Source organism: Octodon degus, unplaced genomic scaffold, assembly GCF_000260255.1.
Source record: "Octodon degus isolate 3935 unplaced genomic scaffold, OctDeg1.0 scaffold00058, whole genome shotgun sequence".
NCBI lineage: Eukaryota > Metazoa > Chordata > Mammalia > Rodentia > Octodontidae > Octodon > Octodon degus.
Window position 1 is genome coordinate 4,479,284 of NW_004524634.1, and position 10,005 is coordinate 4,489,288.

At 51.2% G+C, this 10,005-nt stretch overlaps 1 protein-coding gene across 1 annotated transcript in view; it reads right to left on the reverse strand.

Annotated features, from left to right (window-relative positions):
- Positions 1 to 7,559: 7,559 nt before the first annotated feature.
- Egr4 (early growth response 4) overlaps positions 7,560 to 10,005 on the reverse strand; it is a 2,732-nt gene continuing 286 nt past the window's right edge. Inside the window, exons 2-3 of the mRNA XM_023718492.1 lie at positions 9,819 to 10,005; positions 7,560 to 9,412 (exon numbers count right to left, since the gene is read on the reverse strand). The exon at positions 9,819 to 10,005 is cut by the window's right edge and continues 61 nt beyond it. Coding sequence (XP_023574260.1) covers positions 8,091 to 9,412; positions 9,819 to 10,005 — 1,509 coding nt within the window. The 3' untranslated portion in view covers positions 7,560 to 8,090. The remainder of the gene's footprint in view (positions 9,413 to 9,818) is intronic.

Consider the following 10,005-nt stretch of genomic DNA (forward strand, 5'->3'; position numbering starts at 1 on the left):
GGACACCCGCACAGGTGTCTGGCCAGGCCTCAGCAACAAGCCCCTCCCCCACTCCCTCAGAAGCAGATGGGAGGGCTGGGGTTTTGGGGGACTCTCCTCCTTCGTCCCACTGTCCCTAGCTTTCCAAGGTCCAGTGTCCCAGTGGGGTTCTGGAGCCCGCCCCCGTCCCCCAAACAGGCTCTGGGAGCGACAGGCTGGAGGGGGGAGGGGAAGCCTGGGCTCAAACCGTTCTGATTTCAATTCCTTAAATTAACTCCTTCCAGGCTCTGCCGGGGCCTGTCCAGAATACGGGTAAGGCGGCCTCGCGGGCCTTGGGCGGGCAATGGGGAGAAGCAGGGAAAGAAGGAGGCAGAGGCTGGGGTCCTCCCCGCCTCGCCTTTCTAGGAGCGGTCCCAAAGCGCGCCCGCCACTCGCCCTTACCTCCTCCACCCCGCGGCGAGGCCAGGCACTGCGGCCGTAGGCGGGGGTGCAGAGACAGCCCCCGCGTGCCAGGTCCAGACGCAGGGCCGACTCGGGGCCTCGGATCGCGTTCCCCTCCGCAGCCTTGGGTGGCCGCCGCGGCCAGCGCCCCCGCCTCCCTGCCGGGCTGGGGCGGCCGAGCCTTCCAGCCAGTCGCAGCGGGAGGGGCGCCCTAACCGGTGGGGGAAGGATGGAGGCGGAGGGGAGGGAGGAGGGGGCGCGCGGCCCGAGGACAGCCAGGGAAGGGGGAGGGAGGCAGCGCGGAGGTGGGGCGGAGTCGGCCCCTCCTCCGGGGCGGGCTCTCCGACGAGCTGGGGAGCGGCAGAAGCCGCCAGAAGCGGCTGCGTCGGGACCCCACGTTTTCCGCCGAAGGTGGCTTCGGTGGGGGAGGGGTCCGCGGCACCGCCCAGAGGTTGCAAAGACCGCCGGCGCTGCACCGCTCCCGGGCACCAATCTTCCCGCCTCTAGGAACCGCCCAGTACACTCACTTCTGTGCTCCTAGCACCTCTGTTGTGGCTTCTGCTGCCCACCTTTATTCACACTCTCTTCACCCTTAACCTTATACTCCGCTAGGGCCTGCACTCTTCTGACCCGAAGTCTACAGAACCGCCCACCCAGGATTTGATTGAAAAGGGAACGGAAATGCGCTCGGGTCCTCAAGCAGCCTTTTGAGCAGCACACCTGGGTCGTGCACTCTACAACCTTGGGTCGGATGAAATCTTCCCGGAGTCTTCTTGGGACAATCCCCTTTGGGCGGTGTTCACAGCTGGGTTAGGGTTTCTTCACTTACAGTGTCATGTAGAATACGTGTCCCTGTGTCACAAATAACCTTCTGGACATGGTAGGAGAGAGGCAGGAAACATGGTTCTAGTATCCTCCCATCCAAGCCCACTACTTGGCCAGTATAGAAACTGGGCTCCACAGGCCTGGAGTGCCTATAACATCCCCACCTAGCTTAAGGCCTAGTCAGCTGGTGAGGCAGGAACAATCTGGTTGTCCTAGGCTTGGAGGAAGTCACCAGGGCTGGAGTGGGGCCTAAGAAAACACAAGGTTTGGGGTTTACTAAGACCAGGGCTGAGCTGAGGCTTGGAGGAAATGACGAGCTGGTATTTCCACCTAAGGAGTGGGGCAGGGCTCTGGGACAGTCGCACTGCAGCGGAGCAGAAGTCCAACCTAACCCCAGGATTCTCCAGCAAATTTGAGGCTGTTGAAGACTTCTGCTGGCTCTATCCTGCTCCTATGAAGGGTGGAGGCATCAGGACATTTTGTGTCAAGAAGGACAATTTATAGATTTGTCAGATAGCTTTAGGAGGAAGGAAAATTTAGTAAGGCCTGGAGGCTGTACAATGGCCTAGCAGTCAACCCCCTTCCATCTTCTCTTCCTTTCCATACCTCCTGAATTTTACTCCTCCAAGAAGTCTTCTTAAATCGAGCAAATGAGAAATCACTTCTCCTAAAATTTAAACACTAACAACTTCTATTAGCCAAGCATCATGCTTAATCATTTTACGCATATCATTTAATCTTCCTAATAAACCTTTCAAGTTAGGCATGATTATCCCCCCCTTTGCAGGTGGAGAAGCTACAGATCAGAGCTCAACAAATAGCATGATGAGGATTTGAGTACAGGTTAGTCAACTCCAGTCTGTGTTCAACCACAGCATTCTCCTGTCATATTTTTGCTACATTGTAATGAAGACTACTGAAGACCCTTCTCCTCTCAAAATGCAGATTCCTCAAGTTTACTTGCTTTTGCAGTTAGCCAAAAGTAGTTCTATATTGTCTTGGTTCCACCTTTGTTGTTGTAATATCTGTCCTAACTCAGTGCTTCCTATGAATGTGTGGAAGCAACTGGAGGCAGGCTGTATATGTCTATATGTGCTTTTGTGTATATGTGTATGTGAATGCATGCATACACATATATGTGCTGGCATGTACCTGTGAATAAGCATGTGTGCAGGGGAGTATGTGTGAATGCATGTATGCATGCCGGAGTGCGTGTGGGGGTGTGCATGTGAGTGCATATGAGTGTATGCAGGTATGTATTTGTATACATAGCATATGCATATGTATTTAATTGTATGCGTGCATATGTTCCTGGGAATATATATGTAGGTGTGCATGTGTGCATGTGCGTATGTGCGACCATGCTACATTTCATAGACAACAGTTCCTGCTTGGTTGTTATGGGAACAACGGTTCTAAAAATGTTAAACTGAATCCCACTCCATGTAGGCCAAAGAAAAACAGAGAGAGAGAGAGAAAGAGATTGACTCTGATTCTCTTGGTGAAAGGCACGTCACCTCTGGGGTGCCACAGCTGAGGCAGAGAGAATCACAGGACAGGCCCAGACTATCTGGAGGGATGGTCCCCCTCTGCTCATGGGCCCCATAGTTAGGCCGGTTCCGATTCTGCTTCATTGTATCTCCTTTGCTCCGTCATCGTGCTCTCTAGTCCTGTTCTTTCTTTTCTTCCCCATTTCTTCCCCTCTCCTTTAGAGGCTTGGTAGGGGGAGATTAACAACTAAGGAGCACAATGAAGTGCTTAAGTATTCTGGGAAGTAGATCTGGTGATATGGGAATTTAAAAATGTGGCTCAAAACCAGCTCAAGGATGGGAGCATTTGGATAATAGGTGAGGAAAGGAGGAAAGGCGAAAAATAAAGGGAGAGATGGTGGAGGAGGTTGGAAGATGAATTTGGATCATATACAAGTGCTATAACTGCAAGGGTGTGTGTGTAGTTTGGTGGGAAGGTGGAAGCCTTGGTCCGTTGGCTCTATGAAGGATACTTTAAGGCATTTTCATCATTAGTGTTGTACAAGATATGATCACACAATCATAGACTCACAATGGTGAATATTTAAATAGAAATAAAATTTGCTACATAAAAGACACATTGCCATGAATTCCCCTCAGAGTACTCTCCCTCTCTCTTATCCCATAGTTCTTGCCCCTTTCTGAAGCAGTTCTGCATGTCTGACCTTGTACTTTTTATAGCTGCCTCAATGTCCTGAATTGATTCAAAACATTTATGAAGGGGCCGGGGAGATGGCTCAGTGGAATAAGCCATTTCAGTGGAGATAGCTCAAGCACAAGGGTCTGAGTTCAATCCCAAGTTCCACCAAAAAAAATAAATAAATAAATAAAATAAAACATTTATGAAAATTCCTACACATAAAAACATACAGTGTGCCCTTACCCACCTCACCTGGCACCACGTGACATCTGGCTCGTCTCTAAAGTCAAAATGACCATGAAATGTAAACATTTTGAATTCAGTACATCACAGCAGTTATGACGGCACAACTAATAATACTAAGCCTGCCAGAACTGCTTCAGAAAATTGCGAAGATGGTGGGACAAGTGTGTTCACAGTGAGTATTCTGAGAGAATAATGGAAATGTGTCTTTTACTATAATACAGTTTTTTAAAATTTAGATACATGTTATATTTCTGCTTGCATCTTGTATATGCACTGGTCTTGAAAATGGGAGGCTCAAATTCAAGGTCCACTGTAGTCTCTTACTGTGTATTGCTAAGAAAATTCCCAACCCTATAATCCCAGCACTAAGGAGGATCTTTGTGAATTTGAGACCAGCCTGGGCTACAAAGTGAGCTGAAGCCCAGTCTGAACTGCATAATGAGTCCCTGTCTCAAAAAGACAAAAAAAAAACCAACCAACCAACCAAACAAACAAACAAACAAAACAAAACAAAACAAAACAAAAAACAAAAGAAAGAAAGAAAATCCCCAAATCTCTTGATCACAGTTTTGTCTTCTACACAGTGGGGACGTAGATGAAACATCCTACACGCTCCACCCAACTATATTATTGTGATTATCACAGCCAAGGTGTGATAAGGCGGCAAACCTGTGGCTCACATTCCACAGCAGGTTGTTTGCATTACTGAAAGCTCTAAGAGGTTTGCCATCACTGACACGGACTAACATGCTAGCAACAGGCATACAGAAGATGTAGGAAATAATAGTAGTGGAATCAACATCTTTTGGCTTAAGTTTTCAGCAACACTGTCAACTGGATAACTCAAAGACTTACTACAGAGTATGTAGACTGCTTCACAAAGTTGAAGTTTGCTAGAATTGGAAATTCTATGAATTTTTAAAAAGAGAAATGAGAACAAGAAATGTAAGCAAAAGATGTTTTGAAACAAACCTCTGAAGGGATGGAGAAGGAGTTTTTTCTTATCTGTCCTGACCTGGGCCTTTGATAAAGTGAGCTACCTCTGAAAAATTTTAAGCTGGAGTTTGAAGTCAGATTACCTACAAGACACCAGAACCCCAAGCCAAGAAATTAACAAATGATTGATTACCATCAGGTAGTAGTCTTAGAGGGCCTGCACAAGCAAACACAAAACTACAGGAGAAACATCCTTTACCTAGGCCACAGAATATTGCTACCCAGATAAATCCCCACTGAAGATGAGCTCACAGGGTAAAAATCACAATACACACAAGAGAACAGTGTGCTTGGAGTGAGACTAGATATGACTCTGAAGAATGTCAGTAAGAGCCCTCAATATGTAGGTAAAGGAGGGAGAAAGGTGATTTCTATAGAACTCTAGTTACCTTAGGTGAGTCTAGAGAACTAAACAAATGATTGTCATATTAACAGGGACTGATTGGGTAAATGGAAGGATGATTTGATTTTAGATAGGTTGTATCTGAAATGGCGGTAGGCACCCATAGAGAGACGGTCTGATTTAGAAGTTGTCTAGGTAAAGGAGATGGTTAAAAAACTAGCAGTGAACATGCTCTCCAAGGATAGTGTTGAAAGGAGGAAGAAGAAAATTAAAATATGAGTTCTTGAGAGATGCTTCCACTCTGAAGATCAGATGAAAATGAGGAGTAAGTAAGGAAAAAGTTCTCTGACAGCTGCCAATTCTGTTTGGGTCCTGGACCTGGGTTGATTTTGATTATTTGACTTTATTCTCTCCCTCTCTGGCCTAACATCCTCTTCCCTCAAGATCCCTAGGGAAAGCTTCAGTAAATGGGGACACAGCATGGGCTTTTTGGCAAAAGTTCTAGCACTGGGCTAGGCCCTGATACTAGGACTACTGCTAAGTCACTTCTTTGAAGTTCCATTTTCTCATCAGTAATACTAGGCCTAACATCAGGACTTGAGGACAAGGTGGGCCATACCACAGCTGACGACACTTGAGGGAATGCAGGTAGTGGTCAGAAGTTGGATACCCACAGCCTATGTACACATTTTCTTTGTTTATGTTGTGTGGGCTGTGACCAGCTGCTTAAGATATGGGCCTTTGTGCTATTCCTTAACCTACTGCACATGGAAAGCAAGGTCAGGTAGTCCATGCCTGTGAGTGAATGACCTAGTCACTTCAGTAGTTAGACAATGAGGGTCACCATTATCTTATTTTCTGGACTCTACCATTTACCTATTACATTGCCTGGCAATCAATCCATCTTTTGAGCCACTCCAAGCATTACATATTGACCCTTGCAGGCTATTCTTCTAAAATGCTAATTCTCCTAGAAGATGTAACATCAAATTCTCTACCTCAGACTAGTTTATTAGATATGATACTCAGCTTTGTGAAAGAACTTAATATGGAGGGGGAGAGAGGGATGAGGCAGGTGTGATGGTGCACACCTGTAATCCCAGCACTCAGGAAGCTGCGGAAGGCACCCAGTCTAGGCTACAAAGTGAGTTGAAGGCCTGCCCGAATTATGCAATGAGACACTGTCTCAAAAAGAAAAAAAAAGAGGAAATTTTTTGACTGGATTAGTTTCTGGTCAACTGGACTGTGCAAGTGGAATGTGAGCATATGTGACAGCAGAGGGGTGGAGAAAACAGAAGACAGTTGGGTGTGGTGTGCACACCAGTAATTCCAGCACTGTAGGAATCTGAGACAGGAGGACCATAAATTCAAGCCCAGTATGGGCAATTTATTAACTTAGTGAGAGCAGGTCTCAAAATTAAAAAGTTAAAAAAATAAAGGCTGGAGATACAGCTCAGTGTGAAGGTCCTTGGTTCAATTCCCAGGGCTGGAGACGTTGAAGGGAGCAGAAGATCAGAGGCTGGGTTGTTCTGGCCTCATAGAGCTGTGCTCTGTTCAGGAACAGCTCAGCTTAGGAGCTCCACCTTAGCAGAGAAAGTCAATAGGGAGGGAAGAGGGGTGCATAGAACTCCCAAAGTGTGTGTGTGGGGGAATAAAGGTAAAAGCTTTGGGGAGACAGTTCAGAGAGAGAAAGAGGGAGACCCATCTTCTTCATTACAGCAGCATGCTTTTCTTGCCTTCTCCTCATTGCCCCTCCCCCAAACCATGAAAGGATCAGTTGGAAGGAAAGCTTGGCAAAGGACTGCGGCAGGTGCTGGCTGCTGCCTGCTAAAGAAAATCTTTTATGGGAAGAGCAAATAGCTGTGAGCTGCTGGCAGGGCCTGCTCCTTGGTACTCAGAAGTAGTCCAGCTGAATGCTGAGACCCTTTTGGCCCTTCCATCATGTGACTCTTGAGCCAATATACAGGCACTGGCTGGCACGCATATGACACTGAACAAACACTGTGTATTCAAAAACACTGAAATACTACAACTGTTTGCCACTGTCGGTACTGCCTAGGGCTCCCTCTAGTTGCCAAACCTGTTTCTGATTTTCTAGCAGGAAGCCTTTTCAAGCAGTTGGATTAAGCTCAGACACCTTCTTTCTAGTGTTGGGAAATGAGCACTGGTTGTGGAGTCAGAGCTGTTTGATCCTGTTTCCAGCTAGGTTACCTACAAATTTACCTACACTGCGTTCTCATCTTTGAAATGGGGTTTATGCTGCTTAACTAGAAACTGTGATGGTTAAAGAGGATAACACATATGAAATATTTAGACCTACCCCTTTCAACCACCTTCTAGTTCCAGGATCAACTCTAGCCTTCTGGTCAGTTGTGATTAAATTCATTCATTAGTTCAATACATATTTATTGAATGCCTACTATGTGTTGCTGCATTCTAGATGTGCTTGACAGCAGGTTTGGAACATGTTCAGAGCCTATACCCGTGAGCATAGGGACCTCTGTCTTCTGGCATATATTCTCCTAGGTCAGGCGTTGCTTACATGGCAGATTCGGTAAGCTTTTAGCACAATAATTTTAATTGCAAAAATAAACAGTTTTGTCAACTGCTTAGAGTAGCGTCTGCTTTACAAAAATTAACGACAACAAAAAGGAAACAACCCCAAAGCAAAACGTTACAACCAATGGCTTCTGGAAACGACATCGCTGTACAAAGTTCCGCGCGAGACCGGCTCAGCGCAGCCCCACCCTATCTCTGGGGGGTTATACAGGAGGCTGTGGGGCGCGCGCCAGTTACAAAAGACTCTTGAGTTCCAAGTAAGTGCCTACTCAGTGGGTGGTCGGAGAGGACTTTCCCCAGATCGCGGCAGACACTAACACAACTCCTGGACTGCGGGAACTATCCACGCAGCTGGTGCTGAACGGGGCGTGTGCGGCGGGCGTTTGAAGGGAACTGGACAGAACTGGAGGCCTGACCCGGGCCGTGCGAGGGGAAAATGAGAAGACAGGGGAGGGGTCAGGCCAGATATTGTTGTGCGCGCCAGGTGGCGACGCCCCAACCTCCACGCCCAACCTCCAAACTCGGCTCCTGATTACATGGCAGCAAAGGAGAGGCCCAGCGAATAAAAGCCGAGGCCCTTAAGCCGCTCTTCTGCACGCGCCTTCTGCTTAAGGTGCACCTTGCTGTGCCGCTTCTTCTCATCGCTGCGCGCGAAGCGACGGCCACACACGTCGCAGGCAAAGGGCTTCTCGCCAGTGTGGGTGCGCACATGAGTGGTGAGATGGTCGCTGCGGCTGAAGTTGCGGAGGCAGATGCGGCACTGGAAGGGCTTGTGGCCCGTGTGGATACGCAGGTGGCGATTGAGCTCGTCGGAGCGCGCAAAGCTCCGCACACAGCTCTCTACCGGGCAAGCAAACGCCTTGGCGTGAGGCCGCGGGCAGAAGCAGCGCGCGCTGCACTTGCCGCCACGGCGCCCCTTGCGCCGCGTCTTGGCCTGGGAGAAAGGGGCCGACGGCGGCGGCACGGCTGGTGCAGCCACGCCACCGCTCCCAGAAATGTCGGCCACGAGAGGTTTTGGAAAGTCCGTGGTGGCGACGCTGCGAATGCCCAGCGGGGAAAGCTGAGGCTGCGTACCCGCCAGAAAATCTCCGCCGTCGCCGCTACTCCCTCCCTCCCCGCTAGGAGGGGACAAGAGCCCAGGGAGGCCCTCGGCCCCCTCCCCTAAGTCACCCGGGGCCAGCGGGAAGGCATCGTAGGCCCCGGATGGGTAGAGTCTATTGGTCGAGCCGGCCGGCAACTCGGCGGAGCAGCTGATGGACAGCAGGTCTTCAATCTTGGTTCCTATTGAGGGGAAGCGAGCCTCGGGGGCGGCCTGGTAGCCTCCCTGGGACCCACAGTTCCCTGGGGCCCCGACAGAAAGCAGCTCCCAGGGGGCGTAGGGACCTTTGAAGGCCGAGGCAGCGTCCAGCGCTGGAGACACCGGAGGAGCCCGAAGACCAGGTTTGACGTCGGGCGGAGAGAGCTGAGGCTCATACACGCACTGCGAGGGGGCGCCCGCGGCAGGCGAAGCCTCCCAGAACGCCTCTGAGAAGGCAGCCGCGCTCAGATCCGGGGAGTAAAGGTCCTGCGGACCCGAGAGCAAGGCATCGGGACCTGCGGGAAATGGGGCATCCAGAGGGGACCGGGAAGCTGCTGCCTCGGGGCTGGGGAAGGGTGCCAGGCCCAAGATGCCCGACATGAGGTTGAAGAGTGCCTCCGGGTCGTGCGGGTGTTCCGGTACTGCCTGAATGAAGAAGCTACCGCTGTAGCTGAGGCCCGGAGGGGGCGTGGGTGCGGGACCCTCGAGGAAGCAGGAGTCGGCTAAGTCCCCTCCGGCGCCGCAGTTGCTCAAAGCCCAGCTCAGGAAGTCGCCTGCTGAAGAGGGAGCAGGGATCAGCTCCGGGCACATTAAAGAGCTGTCTCTACCTGCAGTCCCTCCCTAGGAAGCCGTGGGAGCTCACCGAACGCAGGCAAAGCGTCTTTTGCATAGCGTGGTCCAGCAGGGGCCAGCATACGCCCCGGGACGTACACACAAACATGCACAGGCAAAACACACGTGCACAGGCAACAGGGAGCCCTGGTGAGCGCAGAGGTTCGGGCGGAGGTGGTGGCGGCCTAGCGCCCGCGCGCCGGGGTTGGGGGTGTTGGGGTGATGGAGTGCGCGCCCCGCGCCCCGCGCCCCCGCGCCTGCCATCTCTGCATCCCCACGGCGCCAGCGCCAGCCCCTGGCGACCGCGACCCCGCGCGCCCCCACCCGCGCACCTCTGGCCGCGCTCCTCACCTCCAGGACAGCCAGCGGCCGCGGGAGCGTCCCTGGCGGGCAGCCGGGGCAGTTCAGCGCCGGGTTCGACGCAACAGCCTTCGGTGGATTTGAGCAGCAGCGCGTCGGGGCCGGAAAGCTCGCCGAGGTGCAGCATGGCGCGGCGGCGGCTGCGGGGCGCCCGGGGCCTCGCCCGCTGGGCTTGGGG